We start from the raw sequence: 21,845 nt of genomic DNA on the forward strand, positions 1-21,845 counted from the left end.
AAAAGCATTTGATTTTTTTATTTTAAATTAATTTTTTTTTTTATGTTTTCATATTATTTTGATGTAATGACAGAACCAAGTTGCCAAACCTATATAGTAGTGTAATGCCCAATATATCGAAAATTAATTTATTTCCCTTTATTTTTTTTTCCTTTTAAGATATTTGTAATTTTATGTTTTTTCCTCTTTAAATTGTTTTCTTTTCTTTTATTGATTTATTTTTCATTTTCTAAAGAAAATGTGATTTTTTCACCATACTCAATGCTATTGCGTAGCATTGTATCTGGTTTGATAATAAGAGACAACAACTTTTGAGTTTGATTTTTTCTCTATATTCAATGCTATTGAATTCATCTTTGTAGCTATACTCAAAATTATTTTGGATATGATAATAACCAAATCAAATTCAAGATATTTTATATATGTTTTTATATTTTTTAAAAAAGTATTATTGATCCAATACATACGCGAGTGATTATGGTAGTATCTGCATATAACGATGCTGCCTTAATTTATGTAAATTTTCTATCATAACGGTTAACAAAAAAAACAATGAATTGTGGTTATCGTGGCGTCATCTGAGCCGTATATAAAAAAACTTGTGAATCTTGACCACATGCATATTTTAATAGGAATGCTAAATAATAATAATAATAATTAATATTTAATTGATTAAACTAAAAGGTTAACAAGGAACAAGAAAGCCAAGACGCGAATTAAAATACTTAACTCCCACGTGTCAAGCAAATAAGAAAATAGGAAAGTCTCCGTTTTCCAGAAACTTCTGTTGAATACGTGGCCGCAAACGAATTCTCCAGAAACTCATTAGGATGATGACACGTGTCAGGCCCATCACATGGCACTCAATTAGCTTGGCAATTCCTCCTCTTCCAGAAAGTTCCGGGGAACTAACAGCTTGAGAGGAATAATCTAGCAATGCGCCAGGTTAATGTGACGTGTCCAATCCCTTACTAGCTTCCAACGTGGCATATCGCCGCTCCTTGTAAATGATACGACCTCTGCTTTTAGTCGTTCCTTTTTTTTCCCCCAAAAATTTCTCACTCTTACTAGTACTTGAACTCGTCGAGACTAGAAGACTTTATTTGAAGAATTTTAGATTTTTACTGTTGGTTTGGATGGCGGTAAATGGTAGAAACGAAGGGGAGCAGGAAGATGGGAAAATGGAGGAAGGTAAAAAAGCAACAGTGTATATGTGGGGTTATCTCCCCGGAGTTTCACTGGAGAAATCACCCATACTGAATCCGATACCGGTGAATTATCCAGATGCAGATGATTCATGGAAGGATGTATGTGGTGGTGGTTGTGGTTTCGCCATGGCAATATCAGGTTAAAACTGATTAGTTTCTAATGAATTATTTGGGCAGATCTGATGGGTGACATGTGTCTAAATTATTTTGATTTTTTAATGCGGAAATAGAAGGTGGAAAGCTGGTAACATGGGGATCGGCTGATGATGAAAATCAAAGTTACGTGACATGTGGAAAGCATGGGGTAATGATTTTTTATTCTTAGTTTTTATTTTGAAAATTTGCTGAAATAAATATATAGTTTTGTATTTGAATTTGATTCATGTTGTCTGCAATGCAATGACAAATTTTGTTAAGGAAACTCCTGAGGCTTTTCTTCTTCCTTCTGAAGCTTCCATCCTCAAAGCTGCTGCTGGTTGGGCTCATTGTGTTTCTGTTACAGGTAATCCACTTTTTTCATCCTTTTCAAGAAAATATACTAGCAAAATGTTTAAAGGGTGGGTTTTCTCTGAATTTGAATGTGGAGGTGGGGTAGCGTGTTATTTTTGCTTGTCTGATTTCTTTTTGTGCAGATACGGGGGAGCTGTATACATGGGGATGGAAAGAGTGCGTTCCGCTTGGAAAATTTCCTCGTGATGGGGCTTCTTGGGGAGCCCTCCAGAAGGATAATGCTGCCAAGCAAAATGTGTTGTCAACTGAACAAGGTAATCAGGTTGAAAGAATGCATTTCTTAGAAAATTAATAGGGGTTAGTCCCTTTTCTTTTTCCCAAGTAATTTTCTTTTATTTTTTTGGGGAAAAATTAATGATTGCAGTGAGTTCAGCGTCTTCTGATGACAAAAGGAACGGAGAGGAAATTGTGAAGCGAAGAAGAGTGTCACTGAAAGAAGAAAATGAAAATTCGGAATATGGAGATGAATATTTCACAGTAACACCGGCTATTGTGTCTTTGGGTCCAGGAGTAAGGATCACCTCCGTGGCTGCTGGTGGGCGCCATACTTTAGCCCTGTCTGGTAAATGAAAATTGATTACTTGTTGAGTTGTAAATTACAGATTGAGTGAGTCTCTTGTTTCACACCGTTTGTTTCTGCGGGGCAAAAATATTTTTTAAAAAAATCTAATTTTTTTATATATTTATAAATTATTTTGAAATACTAATCTCAAAAATAAATTTAAAAAAATAAAAAAATATTATTTTAATTAAATAATATTTTAAAAAATAACCGAATACTATAAAGAATCTCTATGGTCGGCAACACAAGGTTGTTTTGTAGGTTAGAAGTTCGCAGTAGGTTGTATGAAGTACGAAGATGTGGAAGATTTTTTTATGTAAAGCAAGACTCATGATGTCATATTTTTAACTGGAGTTTCAGATACGGGACAGGTTTGGGGTTGGGGATACGGAGGAGAAGGGCAGCTAGGTTTGGGATCTCGTGTAAAAATGGTGTCTTCTCCCCATCTCATACCATTTACTGAGCAACCTGCTACTGGAAAACACAGATCCTCAGTAGTTCATAATGGAAGCACAAATCTGCCAGCACAAGTTTCTAAATTCCCTGGAAGTTATGTGAAGGAGATTGCTTGTGGAGGTCGGCATAGTGCAGTAGTAACAGGTTAGCATCTGACAACTGATATGATTGCTAACTTGAATGATTTTAATTCCTCTAAAAGTGTAGTGAAATTTCCAGTTGTTACTTGTAGTGAGTTTGGCCACCAGCTATGCATCAAAATCTTAATTCAACTAAAAAAAACTTATCTTCAACTGTTATGGCATTCAAGTTCATTTGCAAACTATGGAAGTTGAATTATTGATTGACTTCGTCTGCTTTACTTTTTAGACAAATATAAAGAGATTATTAGCCAATTATGGTCTCATTGAAGTGGAATACTCTGAGCAAATGTTTGAGGACAATCCTATCCTTCAACAACATTATATGAAGTGGCTGCTTTCAACAAATTGAATCTGCACTCTTGTGGTTGCAAGTCCTAGACTCTTTTCACTGCTCCAATCAATGGTCCTTTACTTGGAAAAAAAAAAAAACCTTATAATTATCAGCAATACCTCACTTGCTGTTTTCTTTTTGTTGTTGATATTGCAGATGCAGGAACACTACTTACATTTGGCTGGGGACTTTACGGGCAGGTGAGCTTTCTATATTCCTAAGCTGATGTTATCTTTTTGCGTTCTTTATTTTTTTGTTTCAGGTAGAACCTAGGCTCAGATTATTATATGTTTTAATCCACCTGGATCTAAAATGGTCGTTTGTGATGGAATTGTTTTCTTCAGTGTGGACTCGGGACTACAAATGATCAGTTGAGACCAACTTCCTTGCCCTCTCTATCAGGAATCCAAATTGAGAGAATTGCTGCTGGCCTATGGCACACTATGTGCATCACCATCGATGGTCATTTATATGTATTTGGTGGGAATCAGTTTGGACAATTGGGTACTGGAGCTAGCCAGGGCGAGGTACTTCCTACATCCGTCATCGCCTTGAATTGTGTTTATGCTGCTGTTAAAAAAAAAAAATCCATGAGTAGTGTTTTGTTTGTGACCATCTCCGTGGTTTACATATTGACTAATTCAACTGAAGGAAACTAACTAATAACTGAGGAATTTGCATGTCTATTTCAGACTCTACCTAGACTCTTGGAGGATCCATGTCTGGAGAGTAAGCTGGTGAAGATGGTTTCTTGTGGCGCTCGGCACAGTGCTATTCTACTAGGTACTAGTCAATGTTGGAATAGTCCATGAGAGTAACTATTTTCAGCTCTTTACCAGTTTAGTTCAACAGTGCTCGGTGCATATAAAGGGATTAAGACTTTTATCCAGCTATAAAGAAACTATACCAGAAAATTAGAAATGCTGTCTAGTAAACTGGTGCTTAATTAGTGGAAGATATTCATAGGAGAAGGGATAGGTCATGCAATATTGCTTGTTGCTTATGGTAGTGGCACCACAGTTCCATCAGCATTGATAGTGTATTTTCTTTTTCAAGTACAATACAAGATGCTCATTAGTGGAACTTGCTGATTTTTCAGCTTGAGTAATAGTAGGGATCCTTCTTACATGAAGTGGAGGAATCCTTTATCTGAAATTGATTTCCATGATGATGCAGCAATGAAACTAGTATAGGCTATTGTTTGTAGCTATATCCATGCGTTATCAATTAAAGCAAGCTTATTTGTAATCTCTGAAACATGTGCTCTGACTCTGCCTTTCATCTTCTTCTTCTTTTTTTTGAAGAGGATGGCCAAGTATTTTCCTGGGGTTGGAACAAGTATGGTCAGGTACTATTCTCACAGTTTCCTGTTCGGAATTGGTGTACCAAATGCACATCTTTAGCTGACATCTTATTGGCTACATGCAGCTTGGCGTGGGCGATTCAATTGATCGGAACACCCCTACTCAAGTTCCCATTGAAGGTTGTCGACCAAAAAAGGTGGCATGTGGCTGGTGGCACACATTGCTGCTAGCTGAAACACCTCTGAAATCCTAGATTTGTAAAACAAGTGAAAGGGGTGCAGTTTTTACTAGGACTCTTCTCCTGGATCATTTCCTTCATTGCAGCTTTCATTTTTTAAGCAAGCTTGTTATGATCACCACTGACATTTTACCAACAATGTATGTAACATTCGAGCATGCTCTCAGTTTTACCCTTTTTAGAGTTGGTTCGGATCTAACGAAGCTCTGCAAACTGCAAGAACGATCTCCTCATTTGTACCCAAACCATCACTCCTTGTAATAACCAACATTAGTTCAATTCTGTTATACATAGGTCATCAGATGAGGAACACATCCTCCCCTCGTATCTAACTGGATAAGGGTATAAGGGTGCATCAAATCTATGCTAGATATCGAATTCCGTCTCCGCTGCAAAAGCTGCATCAGGGGCCAGAAGATCCCATGTCTATGGAAACCCTTGCAAATCTTGTAAAGCAAATGTTCCCAGAAAATCTAAATTGTATGAGGATATGTCCTGGGTATGCAAGATCTTCCACAACTATCGGGCATATCTGGAGCTCATATCCAAATTCAAATGCCCAGCTTTTCCCACTCTGGCTATTCTCTTTGATTTCTTCTTGTTGTTAAAACAGCCATGCCCTGTTATGTATAACATGTTGTGTGTGTTTTGATATTATTTATCATATCTTTAACAGGGAAGGGTTCTTGGCCTAAAATAGAGGAAAGAGCTCGGTAATGTATAGTATGTTGTGTGTATTTTTTTGCCTTGACCGAGAAAACTTGCTGCTTGCTCGGCAATGCATCTATCACGAGCTTTGTTATTAGAACAACCTATAGTAAATAGCTCAACCTGGTCCAACATGAATGCAATGGTGTATCAGATCAAACACGAAGCATTTATGAAACCCACAGAAAACGCAAAATCAACCACTAAAACACACTTGGAGAACAGGAAAAACACATGTATGAGATCAGAGATGAAGAACGCACAGAACCCAAGAAACCTCACCTCTGTACCATTTGGAACGAGCTCTCTGAGCTCCCTTGCTCGCTCCTGGATCAGTTGTCTATCGCTTGGCCTTGGCCTTCGGTTTGCACCAGGTTTGCCTCTGCTACCAACGTTTGGCATCCACTTGCCTTTTCCAGGGTGAGGGTGATTGCGAGCTTTTCCCTGCCGTTCCTGGTCAAAAATTGTGCTCATCATGCTATTCAAAGCAGCTGTAGTATCCATGTTTTCACTCTAAAAATTAAGTGCAGATGGTAACTCGCTGTCAGACAGTTGGTAAATGTAAATGGACATGTCAATGAATTTTTTTTGTTTATAGATTGCAATGAAAATTGGTAAATTTATTTTGAATTTGTAGTTTAGGTGTCTTATGATAAAATAAATAATATTTTATTTAATGAGTTCGTTTTATATTTTGATATTTTTTTTTAGAGTTAATTTCTCGGTAAATATATAAAAATTTGAATTTTTATAGATAATTGATGATGAATTAGTTGTATTATTAAAATAGTTTGAATAAGTTTGAGTTAAACCAATATTTTATTATTTATTTAGTTTAATTAATTAATACATTATATCATCAATATTCTATATAGGTTTGACATAAGTAATTGATGATTATTCATGGATGTATCGAGATTCACCTGAAGGGTTATCTAGGATGAATTATTATAATGAAGTTCATGGTTTATTAATTACGCACTATCTAATCCAAGAAATGTCAGTAGAGGCAATAATATGATATCCATGTAAGAGGTGTAATTCTCGATCCATAAATGTTTTAGTTTATAATAAATATTTAATTTTTATATTAATTTAATTTATTTTACATTTCTATTTAATAGAGGTTTTTAAGAAAAATATTTTTAAATTATTACTAACAGGGTTACCGATGGACTTAACCCGTCGTTATATTCATAAGAGTTAGAAAAGAATTACTACAAATGCTACTAGTTTTATATTTATGTTTAATAGGTTTTTTTTTTAATGAAAACCCTTGATGACGGGGTTATTAACGGCCTAAATCCTTCAGTATATTCTTGAAAGTTAGAAAAGAATTATTATAAATATCATTGTTACTATTTACTCACTAATAAAATAACATACGGTTTGTATGATGATTAGATATCAAATTCAACGAAAGAAATATCAACAAACAAAAAATAATTATCGCTTAGATTATGTGTATTTTTATTGTTTTAGATTTTATTTATTTAGAATGTTATTTTTATTTATTTGAAATACAGAAAGAATCAGTAAAGGAATTAAAAACAAATTAAAAAAAATCCCTAAAATTAAAAACCCCATTAACAATTCTGTAGGTGAAAGATACTTTTGTTTTTCCAATCCAGAATTTTACCAACGTATTTTTTCCACCAGAAATCTCCTTGAAAAATTAGTTTACGACGGAACCTTCATAGTTTCGCTGAAACATATCGAGGGGTCAAGGCTCGGGCTTCGAGTGGCAAGCAGAGGCGGAGAAGAGAATACAAATAAGAAGGAAGCGTTATAATTATTTTTTTTAAATATTTTTATTTAAAAATATATTATAATAATATTTTTTTATTATTTAAAATTATTTTTGATATTACTGTATCCAAATAATTTAAACATATTAAAAAAATAATTTAAAATAAATAAAAAATAAAAAAAAATTAATTTTTTTCAAAAATAAAATTTAAAACACGAAAACAAACAAAATTTTAAAAAATATAACAAAATGGCATTTCAAGATACAAAGCTCATTGGCATAAAGTTTTCATAATTTGGCTTAGTTACACATGAACAATTAAAAAATATTCATTTTCGACCTGAATAATATATATATATATATATATATATATATATTTTTTTTTTTTAATTTTGTTTTTACTTTTTACTTTGAAATATATAAATGATTTGGCGTAATAATATGAATCCAAGACATAGAGTGATTCATCCCGGCACCAAGGAAAAGTCATAAACACTTACCATCTAGGCTCTAAATTACTGAAGATAATCAGAGTTAATTAAATGTCCATTAATTTAGAAAAAATGACTTAATAACGATCCTTTAATGACCAATAATATTTTCAACAAATTGAAATGCAAACTTATTGTTCGACTAAACTGTAAATAAAAATTTAAAGAGGAATAGAGATTTTATAAGTTTCAAATTGAAATTGACTGGAAGGAACAGGGTGGTCTACCGATACTTAAATAAAGAAAATTACGTTTGAACCAATAAAAAATAATAATAATAAATTTATCTAGGTTTAATATTTTTATTCTTTCTTATATTTCTCTCTTCCTCTTATATTTATCTTTTTTTTATAAACTAATTATTAGTAGTTATTCTTAGATTACTTTTAAATTTCTCCCACTACAAGATTTAACAGTTTTACCGACAGAATTTTTCCGTCGGCATAAGACACATATTCCATCGGTAATTAATTTACCGACTAAATCACCGACGGAGAATTTTCGTCGGTGAATCGTTTGTCGGTAATTTTTTGTCCGTCGGTAATTCCATCGGTAATAATATTACCGACGGATTTACTGGCGGAATAGGCGTGTCGGTAATTTTTTTTTTATTACCGATGGATTTTACCAATGGATTTACCGACGGAAATTTCCGTCAGTAAATCCGTCGGTAATTATTTAAAAACATTTTAAAAAAATTATTTTATAAAATTATAAAATAATTAAATTAACATAAATCAACATTGTATAATATATACTCAAAATGCTTGGAAAAAAGAATAAGAAAATCAACTCAAACAAATTTGTAACAAATAAATAAAACAAAAAAATTAATTCAACTAAAAAATTCATATGAAAAAAATGAAGTCGCAATTGCTAAAAATTTAAAAATCCTATAAATAAATCAACTAAAGATTGATCTCATATGAAAAAAAAAAAAAAAAAACTCACAACAGCATTTATACAATTATTAAGAACAAAATCAATTAAAATTAAATAAAAAACAAATATAGTGAAAAATCATGAAAAATAAGAAAAAAGAAAGATCTTACCTTAATATACTTGCAAGTGAAGCTAAGGAAAAAACAATTCGTGAAGCATATTAATTAAAAAAAACTAAGAGGATAAAAGAAGAAGGAAGAAGAAGACATACCCGAGCATGGAGGAAAAGAGAAGGAGATGAGGAGAGAAAAGAAGAGAAAGAAATAGATATTGATGTTTTTTACATATAGTGAAGAAGAAGAAGAAGAAGAAGAAGAAGTAGAAGTAGAAGTAGTAGAAGAAGAAGAAGAAAAAATAGAAGTAGTAGTAGAAGAAGAAGAAGAAGAAGAAGAAATGAGTCTGTCTCTTGTGAAATAAGCGGATTCAGGTTTTTTATTGGGGCGCGTTACCGACGGATAATTGAATATTAATATTTTTTAATTATTCCGTCGGTAATTCCGTCGGTAATATTTAATTTAAATTTTCAATTTCGTAAAAAGTTTTTAGAAACCGCCAAAAATTACCGATGATTTTTCAATCCGTCGGTGATTCCGTCTGTAATATTTAAATGAAAATTTTAAATCAATTGAATTTTTTCAGAAAACCGCCAAAACACGCCGATGAATTTTCAATCCGTCGGTGATTTTGTCCGTAAAGTAAAACAATTAACAGTGCAATTGGAAGATGAACAGTTCTGGAGCTCTCTGTAAAATACCGACGGAAAAATTCCGTCGGTAATTCCCTTTGTAATTGACATGATGAACAATGTTCACAATTTACCAACGGATTTACCGACGGAATTACCGACGAAAAAATTCCGTCGGTAATTCCGTTGGTAAAAAATGACACGTCATCTTTTTTTTTTTGCTTTGCTTTATTTTTTTTTTCCACGGTAATTCCCTCGGTATATACCGAGGGAATCTTTTAGTCGGTAAAATCCCTCGGAAATATTTCCGTCGGTAAAATCCCTCGGAAATTTACCGACGAAAATATTCCCTCGATATTTCCGTTGGTATTTATTGATTTTCTGGTAGTGTCCTAGCCTCTTATTTTTTTTTATTCTTAATTTGTACTGAAAAAGAAAGAATTTTTTTTATTAACGTGAATGTTCGGGCTAGCTTACGTACACCTCAACTAATCCCACAGACCCTGAAGTTAATAATCATATAAACTTCAAGCACTACAAGATTTAACAGTTTTACCGATGGAATTTTTCCGTCGCCATAAGACACATACTCCATCGGTAATTAATTTACCGACGAAATCACCGACGGATATTTTCCGTCGGTGAATCTTTTGTCGGTAATTTTTTATCCGTCGCTAAATCCGTTGGTAATAATATTACCGACGGATTTACTGGCGGAACAGACGCGTCGGTAAATTTTTTTTATTACCGACGGATTTACTAACGGATTTACCGACGGAAATTTCCGTCGGTAAATCCGTCGGTAATTATTTAAAAACATTTAAAAAAAAATTCATTTTATAAAATTATAAAATAATTAAATTAACATAAATCAACATTGTATAATATATACTCAAAATGCTTGGAAAAAAGAATAAGAAAATCAACTCAAAAAAATAAAACAAAAAAATTAATTCAACTAAAAAAATTGATATGAAAAAAATGAAGTTGCAATTGCTAAAAATTTAAAAATCCTATAAATAAATCAACTAAAAATTGATCTCATATGAAAAAAAAAATCTCACAACAACATTTATACAATTATTATAAACAAAATCAATTAAAATTAAAATAAAAAACAAATATAGTGAAAACAATCATGAAAAAATAAGAAAAAAGAAAAATCTTACCTTAATATACTTGCAAGTGAAGCTAAGGAAAAAAAAATTCGTAAAGCATATTAATTAAAAAAAACTAAGAGGATAAAAGAAGAAAGAAGAAGAAGACATACCCGAGCATGGAGGAAAAGAGAAGGAGATGAGGAGAGAAAAGAAGAGAAAGAAATAGATATTGATGTTTTTTACATATAGTGAAGAAGAAGAAGAAGAAGAAGAAGAAGAAGAAGAAGCAGTAGAAGAAGAAAAAGAAATAATGAGTCTGTCTCTTGTGAAATAAGCGGATTCAGGTTTTTTATTGGGGTGCGTTACCGACGGATTTACCGACGGTAATATTTAATTTAAATTTTCAATTTCGTAAAAAGTTTTCAGAAACCGCCAAAAATTACCGATGATTTTTCAATCCGTCGGTGATTCCGTCTGTAATATTTAAATGAAAATTTTAAATCAATTGAATTTTTTCAGAAAACCGCCAAAACACACCGACGAATTTTCAATCCGTCGGTGATTTTGTCCGTAAAGTAAAACAATTAACAGTGCAATTGGAAGATGAATAGTTCTGGAGATCTCTGGAAAATACCGACGGAATTTTCCGTCGGTAATTCCCTTTGTAATTGACATGATGAACAGTATTCATATTTTACTGACGGATTTCCCGACGGATTTACCGACGGATTAATTCCGTCGGTAATTCCGTTGGTAAAAAATGACACGTAGTCATTTTTTTTTTGCTTTGTTTTAATTTTTTTTTCCCATGGTAATTCCCTCGGTATATACCGAGGGAATATTTCCGTCGGTAAAATCCCTCGGAAATTTACCGACGGAAATATTCCCTCGGTATTTCCGTTTGTATTTATTGATTTTCTGGTAGTGAAGTGACCTTAAGAACTTGAGCTCGTGACCATTGAACAGCAAACTCAAAGCTTAACTAGTTAAATTATATTTCATGGTTAAACCAAGAAAAAAAAGAAATTGATAGGAAGGGTGGGTGATTATCACCTGAGTCATTATTCTACCACTACTAATTAAAATATACAAGGAAAGCTGACCTTTTTTTTTTTTTTTTAATTATTATTAGCTAGGTTTTGCCTAATTTCAAAAGGAAAAATGATACAAAGGTAGACCGTGACATAATGCTCTCATCACCTATCATCGCCACATTGAGCGCGCAGGTTTTGCTTTGGCTTAGGACAGGCTGCGATCGATCTCTGCTTTGAAGTTACAAAAATTAATGGATTAAGAAAAGGAAAGCAAGTTTGATTTTATGCAACGAATGACTTCACCTACGATGGAGACAATGGAGCATGCTTTCGGATAAGGCAAGCAAGAATTTCAGACATCAATTAAGCATGCCTTATCTATTAACTTGTAATGTCCGTGCCCAATTTCTTTTCTTCTTCTATATATTCACTGTGTTTTGCCTAAATGATGCCTGATTTTTTTATTTTTTTGAAGTTAAAATCGAGAAAAATATACTTAGAATATGCTGTAGCATCGCTCCTTGCTATTCCATCAAGTGAACAAATGGATTTTGACTTTTGCAAAGGAAATATATTAAGCATGCAGTTAATAAGAAAAATGACAGACACGATTTAATTGGTTGAGAGAGGAATTAATGGTAATTAATTAAGATGGGAAGGATATGGCTGCCATCATCCAGCAATAAATTAGACGTTAAGATTTTTTGAACAAATTAATAGAAAAAGGTTATGGAATGTTTAAGGAGAAGGAAGAAATCAATGGAGTAAGATCTGGACTTGCTGTTTCCTTGCTAGTGCTTGCCACGGCATCATACCGATAGGAAGAGAGAATTAGGTACAGAAACGATGCTGCATAAGGACATTCCATTTCCCAAGATTTAAAAACAAAATCATATTTATGATTGTTTTTTAAATTTTTTTTATTTAAAAATATATTATAATAATTTATTTAATTTTTAAAATAAATAATATATTTACCTTGTGAAATACATGGGGCGCCGGCTGAAAACACCACCAAACTCATTCAGCAGCTCTCTGTAAAACCACGTGTAAGCAGACAGGCAATAAAAATAAAAATAAAAATAAAAATAAAACAGCAAGTAGATAATAATGAATCAGTTAGGAAGATCACAATGAATGTTCCTTGCCATCTTATAAATTAAATAAAATACTAAATAATATTCACTAACCGACCAACCATATTGAAAAAAGCTAATAAATCGGTCAAAAGGAATGCATAAAAAATTAAATTAAGGTGAAAAATAAACACCTAAAGTGGGATTATGGTAAGCTGTAATGAAGATGTAGCCGTAAGTTGGGATAGAGCTTTCATGTACTTATCGGGGTCTTCGTGTGGGTTTCTAATGCATGTCTCCCTCAAGATTTGTTTCTTTCGGTTTAGCGTGAAGAGCTGGACTCCAATTCATTATTACTCCACGTCAACCAACACCCTCCTCCTCTTTTAAACCAGTCCCCGTCTCCCTCCCTCCAATCAAACCTGCTTGAAGCTTAGAAATCTCCTTTTCTTTCAAAAAATGGAGGGCCTTATCCCTTTTGTGTACAGGGCTATAATGCAGTTCAATAACGGGAAAGAAGCCGGACCTTTAGGTTCATGGTTCTGTGAGTCACCTTCAGCCTCTTACATGCGACTTCCTGGCGATTCAGGTCGGTTTCAGAAGTCCGATTTACGAATTCTTGAATCCGACCACGGCTTCTCTAACTCTTCAACATCATCTAATACGCATTCTTCAACCACTCAAATTATTGTTTCCACCGGAGCTCAAACTCCTCTTAATTGCCGTTTGACTTCTCGTCGAGTTGTCACACAGTCATGATCAAGACCCTTGGAAAACCACCGTCACTGTACGAGTGTGTGACATGCTTGAAGAAAGCTGAAGGCATGGAGCTAGCTTGTCATGGATGATGGTTGTGCAGGTAACTATGTCTAGAGACTTTGTGTGTGTGTAGCAATCTTATTTGGTGCCTGTGGTTTCTGGGTTTGGAATATGGTAATAACAAGCGTGTGGAAAACCGAAGGAGCCGCACAGCTTTGTGTTATTAGTGTGGACGTGAAGGTAAAAAGGATGTCGGCATGTGTAAATCCAAAGGGGCACACATGCTTTGTATTAATCAATTACCAGCAGCAGCTTAGATTTGTGTAAAAATGGAGTTTGTAATAATGTTTGAAAAAGGTCTACGTTTCTGTACTGTAATGGTTCAGTAATGTCAATCAGTTCATGTGAACATAATAAAGCTCAATCCACTTCCTTGCCTTTGGTCATAGGTGGGTTGTGTTAACAATTAGCCTTGGCGATTATTTGATGTTTGGTTTCTTCATTTAGTTTTTTTTTTTTTTTTTTTTTTTTTTGCTTAAAGGCCTAAATTTCTGCATTCCAGAGTTTAATGGGATGCAGCGAAGAAAAATAGTACTTATATGGTTTTTTTTTTTTTTTGATAAGCAAGATGAGGCCTATAGAAGGCAATGTCAGGGTTCTATTAATAACAAAAACGATATAACCAACAGAGACCAAGCGGGAATAAAACATATAACCCAAAAACAGGGAGACCTCCAAGGAAATGAGCCATCATCCTCCGAAAAGACGACATTGAGCTGGCTCATGTCATAAGGGAAGTACGAGAACGAAGGAGATAATGCGAAAACCAGGCCGGAGAGAGATGAATCAGCTGCTCCACACCTTCACTAACACCATCTCCAATTTGCATACTCTTAACAGCCTTTGAAGAACATCTGCAAGTTTGTCTGAGAAGCCCTTTGCACACATACTCTGATTACACAAACACATGATTGTCCACTATTACAGAAACCTTGCCTTTTAACGGTTCCAGCAGCGCCAGCCATCAATTTATTTTTCCTCTGAAGATCCTTTTTTGAAGAAACTGGAAAAATTAATCAGAAAGAGGAGCTTGATCTGCCATTACAAGAAATCTTATCGTTAAAGCACACTGAAATAGAAACTGGAGGCAAGAAAACTGTCTGACCAGGAGCTTCCCAAACTCCAGGAATCACTTGGAACATCGGATTCTGCTACGAAGATTTCGCGAACAAGACAATGGTCTGACAATCTCGAATCGCCTCTGCTGAGATCTTGATGCTTCAGTTCCTCTCCAAAACAAATTATTCTAACACACCAAGCAGGGGCGTGCTTCTTTTTACCCTTCATCTTCTGTTCGTGAACAAACATTTTTTCAGGGCAGATCGCGCAAAGGATCACGAGAAAAAACTTATGCATGCCAAAAGTTCTTTAACGATTGCATTTCTGGTCCTTCCCTCCAGAAGCCAAAAGACTACACACAAAACAGGAGCTTGAATCTTGCAAGCGCAAAAACTAACTGAGCCCGATCCCTGCCTGAGAAACAATCCAATTCCCCCAAGAACCGCAAACGGAAATAGAAGAAATAGAAGACCCGCGGTTCATCTGGAAAATTCAGAGCCAAGCGACAAATTCAGATTTTCTGCACTCCCTGTTTAGCCAGGTTGTCTGCCATGTGATTACTCTTACCAAAAGAATAAGTGAAGGTGATTATGGTGCTGGAGGCAATTAAAGGCTGATATTTCAATAGCTTTATCAACCGCTCTCAGCTCGGCTACATTGGAATTAATCTAAGATCTCAACCGACAAAAAAAAATACCAAGAAGAATTCTATTGTGATTTCGCAAAATTCTGCCTATACTTAATGGCCAGGCTTTCCGAGAGAGGAACCATCCACATTCCATTTGAAGTTAATAGCTATAGGGGGAGACTACATAACAACAGCTCTTAGTTTTTTAGTATTAGTCTATTGAATCAGTTCTTCTATGGGTCTTATTAGATTTGAAGTCGAATAGAGAAAATTAGGATCTATAGCCTTTATTCAAAAGTATAAACGAGTAATAATAAGGAAGAATGGAGTATCATTGTCCGGTATCTTCTTCTTAAATATCACATCATTACAGAGAAGCCAAAAAAACCATACCAATGAAAAGAAAATCAACCAAGCTTTTTCCTTGAATTTGCCATAGACCAAAGAGTTCCATCAAGAGAAATGGGTTGCCAAGTTTTTTGGGCAACACCACGCTAAGCCCCATCAGTTGATGATTTTAAACGAAATGATCCAATGTTTGTTGCAATGCATAAGAATATGATCAACTGCTTCTTAATTTCTCAGCTAAGCATATAAGACAATTAGAAACTAGGATATCCAATATACCTCTTCTGGCCGCCAACATACTATGAGTGTTGATTTTGTTGATGATAGCCATCCAGTAAAAGACCTCTACTTTAGGTGGGATGACTCATCTTCAAATCCTAGTAAAGGAGAAGATAGTGTCCATGGAGGGATGGGGGCTTAAGAGCCCGCAGAGAGATTTAACCGAGAATCTGCCTGTAGTGTCGGCTTTCCAGACTAATCTATCATCAACATCTTTATCCAAGTGCACTCTAAAAAAAATACCATTCATTTGATCTAGTAGATCAGAATTTCTTCCTCGCAAAGGTCTAATCCCGGAGAATAACCAAAACCAAGCATGACCATCCCACATTCTCATCTTATCAAGGCTTGCTTCTTTATCATTGGATAACCGGAATAGGGCAGGAAATTGTTCTGCCAAACTACCATTATTTGTCCAATCATCAAGCCAAAATTTAATCCTCCTACCATTATCATGCAACCTATTATCTTTAACACAGTGCAATGGTTAACAATATCATACAGCCTATTATCTTTAACATAGTGGTTAAGAATATCATGTAGCCTATTATCTTTAACACAGTGGTTAACTATACGAGACCATGTACTTCTAGTCCCTGAAATAAGATCTTGCGGAATAATTTTGCATCATTTATTATTGTATATGCTTTTAATCACATCTTTCCACATGCTTGACTTTTTTTAACCATACCTTCATAGCCATTTGAATAGCAAAACTTTATTTTTATTCCTTAAAGATTCGATCCCAAGACCACCAGCACTTTTTGGTAGAGAAATAGTTAACCAGCTAACATTGCATATTTTCTTACCTTCCTCTATTCCTGACCACAAGAAGGATCTGAATTTCTTTTCAATGGATGTTGCTACTGCCACAGGCATAGGAAACAAAAAGAGAAAGGCATAGGAAACAAAAAGAGAAAGTAAACGGGCACATTACTTAGGACATATTTGATTAAGCACAACCTACCCCAATAGATAAGGGTGTGTTTTTCCATGAAGCCAACCTAGTGCTAATATTATGAAAAATAGAATCCCACATCAAAGTTCTACAAGAATTTGCACCAATAGGAAGGCCAAGATATTTGAAAGGGAGATGCTTCTGCTTATATCAAAGAATCTAAGTAGTGTAATCGCACACATGATCTTCTATACCTACACAAAAGATACTACTTTTGGAAAAATTAACTTTTAGACCCAACATTCATTCAAAGCACAAAAGGGTGCGCTTAATATTCTACATATTAAATAAGGAGGCTGAGCTGAAGATAAGTGTATCATCCGTAAACTAAAGGTGAGACAAAGTAAAACCATCCTAGCCGATGTTAATACCCTCAATTAAACCCAATTAAAAATAATATTATTTAATAGTCCGTCGGTAATTTTGTCGAAAAAAATATAGTATAAATCCTAACATGAGCCCCTTTAGTTCATGTTTTTCTCTCCTTCATTTCTTCCGTTCTTAATCTGAAATCTCTCTATTTTTTTTGCTTTTAATATCTATTTGTGGTTTTATCTTCATCTTCAAAATTTAAAAGGTATGTATTGTGATTCAATTTACTTAATGATTTGTTTTTTAGTTTTTAGGAGACATATAATAGCCGGTTAAAGAAGAAATACGGAGACGATCCTTCGACCCACTCAGATTTTGATCCAGATTTGTGGATGGAGGCATGATCGTCTGGTGGATCTGATAAAAATTGAGTATACAGACTCTCCAACACTATGAACAAGAACTTATGGGCTGCTCGTAGTGTCTCAATCATTGGGAGCTCCCAATCAATATCGAGCACTCAGTCTGAAGAGATGGTGACCCTGAAACAACACACAACTCGTCTCACCGAGGAATATTAGCAACTCTCGATGAATTATGAACAACTCCGCCAGATGATCATGAACAAGAGATCATAGATGGGTGGTACGTGTGCGCCTTTATTTTTATTATATGGTCCTGGGTACGACCACCCTCTTTCTCCTCCTCCTCCTCCTCCAACACCACTATTGTTCTAGTTTAATTTCTATTTGTACAAATAAAATTGTAATGAATATTTAGATTTTATATTATTCAATTTTATTTTTACATATTTCAATTTTATACAATTTTATTTGTTAACTTTTTTTATTATTATTCTATATAATTTTATATTAATTATTCTGTACAATTTTAATTTTTTAAAATATTTTTTAATTATCATGAATGGAATTACAGACGAAATAAATCTGTCGGTATTTTCCGGACAGTTGTAAAATATTTACTTCATATGCCACAATTACTGACATCATTATTTCATTAGTGATTTACCTATAACAATACAGATGGAATCATTTTGTCGGTATATTCTAGAGAGTTTAGAAAAAAAATATTATTTATGCCACTATCATCGATGAAAATATACTGACAGAATGATTTTGTTTGCATATTTCTAGTAGGGATTTTTTTTGCGCATAGTCCATATGTAAAACCATCGGCTTTTAATTTATTTATTTTTTTACCAACAGATCATCAAATTACTGAGAAAAGTTATTCTGATGGACGTATTCTGTTGGGGAAGTAGTTGGTAAAATTTACACTGACAGAATGGTAATCTTATGTTGACGGAAAAATTCCATCAGTAAAACTATTAAATGTTATAGTGTATTTAATTAGAATTAATTATTGATCAATGAATTTGCATAATCAATGAATTGAGAAAATTTAATTGAACAAAATCAATTCAAGATTAATTGTAACTAGTTCTTGAGAATTCATTAAATTGCGGAAACTACGGATCTTTCATTGAAAAAATTCAATTGAACATAATTATTCAAGATTAATTAAAATTAGTTCCTGACAATTCATTGTAACAAGATACAAAGAATGATCAATTACACAAGTACTATGTCAAAAACCATTTTTTCCAACAAATTTTTCTTAAGATATGATTTTAGAAAATTTAAGAAATAAAATATATCTTTTTAATGACCAGGATAATTCCTTTAGGCTACATTGATATTTTTATCACTGAAGAAGATCAAGATTCAATCCATTGTGATCAAACTAGTGAAAAAAATATCGATGAAAACGGCATGAAACGATAAACACTTAAACGGGAGCAACAAATTGTAATTAAATTGAGGCCATCATGAAAAGCACAAAGGGACTCTTCTTGGTTTTTTTTTTTTTTTTTAATGCCTGGAAAGCTCGGATTTTACTTTTTGTTCTTTTGCTTATAATTGGAAAGGGATATGGTAGGAAGTGATTGGTGATGGTATTTATCTGCCCAGTATGTTGACGGGAATGCTTTGCCCTCTACATCAAATAGGAAACTACTTGACAAATCAAAGCGCTTTTAAACGTCATTTAAAAGCTACTTTTTAAAATTACTTTTTTGATAGCATGTATTAGTAAACAATTTTTGCATTCACAGCCACACCTGTAATCTCAGCTAACAGCCATTACTGCATAAATATCAGTTCAAACAATTCACTTTGAATACAAATAATTTAACCAATTGCTGAATATGTTTTCCAAGTTTAGTTTTAAGAATTTTATGATTCGAATAATTCGCTCATGTCCAGCAAAAGCAAAGAGTTCATCGGGAGAAACCAATTTTTTCAATATAAGCACCCCAACCAAGCTTGGAAATTAACAATCAACCACCCTTTTTGGTGATTTATGCTAAACTCAATCAACAATATGTATTTATTTATCCACTGACAAGCGGACTTAACACTAGGAAGTCGAGCATGTAATGTCTGAAAGTCAGGCATCTGATGTTTCACCATCCCATAGTTCTTCGAGTGTCTTGTAGGAACCATAAGTCTCGTGCACAAACACAGTGCCCTTAACCAGCCTCTCCTGCATGATAGAATCACAAGTTCAATCATCTAAATCACAGCGGAAACACTACTTCTACATAAAAAGCTTAGTAATTATAAAATCTACTGCCTCCCCATGATCCAAAAAGCTTAGTAATTATCTTGATCTAAGATGCGCTAGTGCAAAGGAGAACTTAACACCTGCTGCCCGCAGCACTTTCTATAAATTCATGGCAGATTCTATTGATCAAACCTTGAGGATCATATGCTAAATGGAGTAAGTGCACAGAAAAGTTTACAGGCATAAAACGTTGAGGAAGAAATAACCACTGACTTGCCTGTTCAATTCCAGAAAACATGGCAAACAAATCCTCAGGAATAGACCAGTGAAAAATGTCAAGGTTTTCCTTGATCCTTGCCTCATTTGTGCTCTTAGGAAGCACACTGTGGCCCATCTGCAGTCCCCACCTAAGAGCTACTTGCGCAGGAGATTTGCCTAATTTCTCAGCAATCGTATTAAGAATTGAATTATTGAGAACCTGGGTCTTGATCGTTCCTTTTTCTGGGGAACCTAGCGGTGAATACCCCTACAGAAAAAAAAAAAAAAAAAAAAACAAATTCAATCATGATTGTTATTTGGAAACTTGAATAAACTAATAACGATCTACTTCTATTTATACTCACAGATAAATGGACACCCCTGGATTGACAAAATTCATGAAGCTTTGGCTGCTGCCACACGGGGTGACATTCGACTTGGTTAACAGCTGGAGGTACACGAGCCACGGCTAGCAAATCCCCAAGCTTCTTTGATGAGAAATTACTAACTCCAATAGCACGAGCCTTGCCAGAATCGTAAAGTGCCTCCATGGCTCTCCACGTTGCTGGGATGTTGGTTTCAGTAAGGTTTTCAGGCTTATAGCCCTCTGAACCCTTCTTCATGCTGACGGGCCAATGAATCTTCAAACATTTCACCACCTTTTAGTGACAAAACTTAATTTCACAAAAGATAAACGCTGGTATGGATATTGATTGTAAGAACATACTAGATACAGATCTACATAGTCAAGCTGCAAGTCCTGCAAAGTCTTCTCTAATGACTCCGGTACATCCTCCGGTGCATGATCATTACACCTATAGATCATCGTACTTTCTTTTACAATCCAGGCAACTGAAGTGCTCAACGATATTATATATGTTTTCAGGGAATTTAAAGAAATAAAACAAATCCCCTAACACATACCAGAGTTTTGAAGTGATCCACACTTCGCCACGCTTTACCACCCCATTGTCAAATAATTTCTTCAATGCACAACCAACCTGCAGAAAACCAGCAATCAATTCTTGAAATCAACAACTGATCTTTCTTTCTATCTACCAAAAATGAAACGCTCCTTTTGATTCTCAGATCGGAACTTATTTTAAGAAAACTATGCGTCAGAACCTCTTTCTCGTTGCAGTAAAGTCGAGCGCAGTCAATGTGTCTATATCCAGCCTGCACAAGACAAAGTCCAGTATCTCTATTAATTATATTTTTTGGATTAATAATCCCAGGTCAAATTTAGAACCCGAAAATCCCAAAAATCGGAGGCATCTAAAAAAAGTCCTCAAAAGAACTTCGGGCATGAATAAAATACCTTAATGGCAGCAGTGACAGCATCAGCAACAACACCAGGGTCAGCCCGCCATGTGCCCAGAGCAACTGAAGGGATTTTAGCTCCAGTGTTGAGCTCCAAAAATGGAATTGCTTTGGCCATTTCTAACAAAAACCAACACAATGTCCTAAACTTGGATCTGCTCCTTTTTATATGTGAAATTAACATTCGTTGAACTTGGACACATATAAATAAAATAATAGGAATTAAAAACCTCTTCGGAATCTGGAGTCCCGATTGTTGAGTTTTATGACATCCGTAATGATTTTTGCTTATGGTTCATGGAAGAGATGAAAGGTCAGAGAGGCTTTTTAACCGCTGACATATGTTCTCACGTCATGAGAGTGCTGCCCGGGAGATGTGACATTTGCAATAAGGTTTGGTTAAGTTTAGTTAATGTTTGTTTATTGGAAAGTAATTTTGTTTTAAAAAATAAATTTTTAAAAAATAAATTATATTTTAATATTTGGTAGTGTAATAAAAAATAAATTAAAAAATACTTTTCAGTATTTAGTTAGTTTTGTTTTAAGAAATAATTTTTTAAAAAATAAATTATATTTTGATATTTGGTAGTGTAATAAAAAATAAGTTGGAAAATACTTTCAAGTATTTGGTTATGTCATGACTGGAAAATAACTTATTAATATTTTATTTTTTTCAAGTTTATTAAAATAATAAGAAAAAAAATTTACAAATTAAAAATTGAATGAGAATGAAATTGAAA

At 34.1% G+C, this 21,845-nt stretch overlaps 2 protein-coding genes and 1 long non-coding RNA gene across 4 annotated transcripts; 1 reads left to right on the plus strand and 2 right to left on the minus strand.

The window, feature by feature from the left end:
- The first annotated feature begins 917 nt into the window (after positions 1-917).
- On the plus strand, positions 918-4,951 carry LOC118044966 (ultraviolet-B receptor UVR8). Of its 2 annotated transcripts, none has more exons than XM_035053434.2 (11): positions 918-1,347; positions 1,442-1,512; positions 1,626-1,710; positions 1,841-1,972; positions 2,083-2,280; positions 2,641-2,880; positions 3,367-3,410; positions 3,555-3,737; positions 3,903-3,993; positions 4,515-4,558; positions 4,639-4,951. In XM_035053434.2, the coding sequence occupies exons 1-11, from the start codon at positions 1,008-1,010 to the stop codon at positions 4,765-4,767; spliced, it is 1,557 nt and encodes a 518-aa protein (XP_034909325.1). In that variant the 5' UTR covers positions 918-1,007; the 3' UTR covers positions 4,768-4,951. The 2 variants fall into 2 exon arrangements, with proteins under 2 accessions (XP_034909325.1, XP_034909324.1); XM_035053433.2 differs by having other exon boundaries at positions 919-1,347; positions 1,439-1,512.
- On the minus strand, positions 4,076-5,924 carry LOC140954741 (uncharacterized). Its single transcript, XR_012168238.1, has 2 exons — positions 5,743-5,924; positions 4,076-5,583 (listed from the first exon to the last, which is right to left on the minus strand). It is a non-coding gene; the product is annotated as an uncharacterized lncRNA (long non-coding RNA).
- Positions 5,925-19,239: 13,315 nt separating this feature from the next.
- Positions 19,240-21,380, minus strand: LOC118044969 (NADPH-dependent aldo-keto reductase, chloroplastic). Its single transcript, XM_035053436.2, has 7 exons — positions 21,104-21,380; positions 20,911-20,961; positions 20,710-20,786; positions 20,513-20,600; positions 20,151-20,426; positions 19,805-20,053; positions 19,240-19,506 (listed from the first exon to the last, which is right to left on the minus strand). The coding sequence occupies exons 1-7, from the start codon at positions 21,287-21,289 to the stop codon at positions 19,411-19,413; spliced, it is 1,023 nt and encodes a 340-aa protein (XP_034909327.1). The 5' UTR covers positions 21,290-21,380; the 3' UTR covers positions 19,240-19,410.
- Between the last annotated feature and the right edge of the window lie 465 nt (positions 21,381-21,845).

Source organism: Populus alba, chromosome 16 (assembly GCF_005239225.2).
Source record: "Populus alba chromosome 16, ASM523922v2, whole genome shotgun sequence".
NCBI lineage: Eukaryota > Viridiplantae > Streptophyta > Magnoliopsida > Malpighiales > Salicaceae > Populus > Populus alba.

Excerpts from the sequence above, each read along its gene's own strand:
- LOC118044969 (XM_035053436.2), bottom strand. The coding sequence starts at position 21,289 with ATGTTAATTTCACATATAAAAAGGAGCAGATCCAAGTTTAGGACATTG. Across the intron at positions 20,601-20,709 it reads TGGATCACTTCAAAACTCTG|GTGTAATGATCATGCACCGG; the intron begins GTATGTGTTAGG and ends GATGATCTATAG. Across the intron at positions 19,507-19,804 it reads TGTTTTCTGGAATTGAACAG|GAGAGGCTGGTTAAGGGCAC; the intron begins GCAAGTCAGTGG and ends TCTATCATGCAG.
- LOC118044966 (XM_035053433.2), top strand. The coding sequence starts at position 1,008 with ATGATACGACCTCTGCTTTTAGTCGTTCCTTTTTTTTCCCCCAAAAAT. Across the intron at positions 1,348-1,438 it reads TTTCGCCATGGCAATATCAG|AAGGTGGAAAGCTGGTAACA; the intron begins GTTAAAACTGAT and ends ATGCGGAAATAG. Across the intron at positions 3,411-3,554 it reads GCTGGGGACTTTACGGGCAG|TGTGGACTCGGGACTACAAA; the intron begins GTGAGCTTTCTA and ends TGTTTTCTTCAG.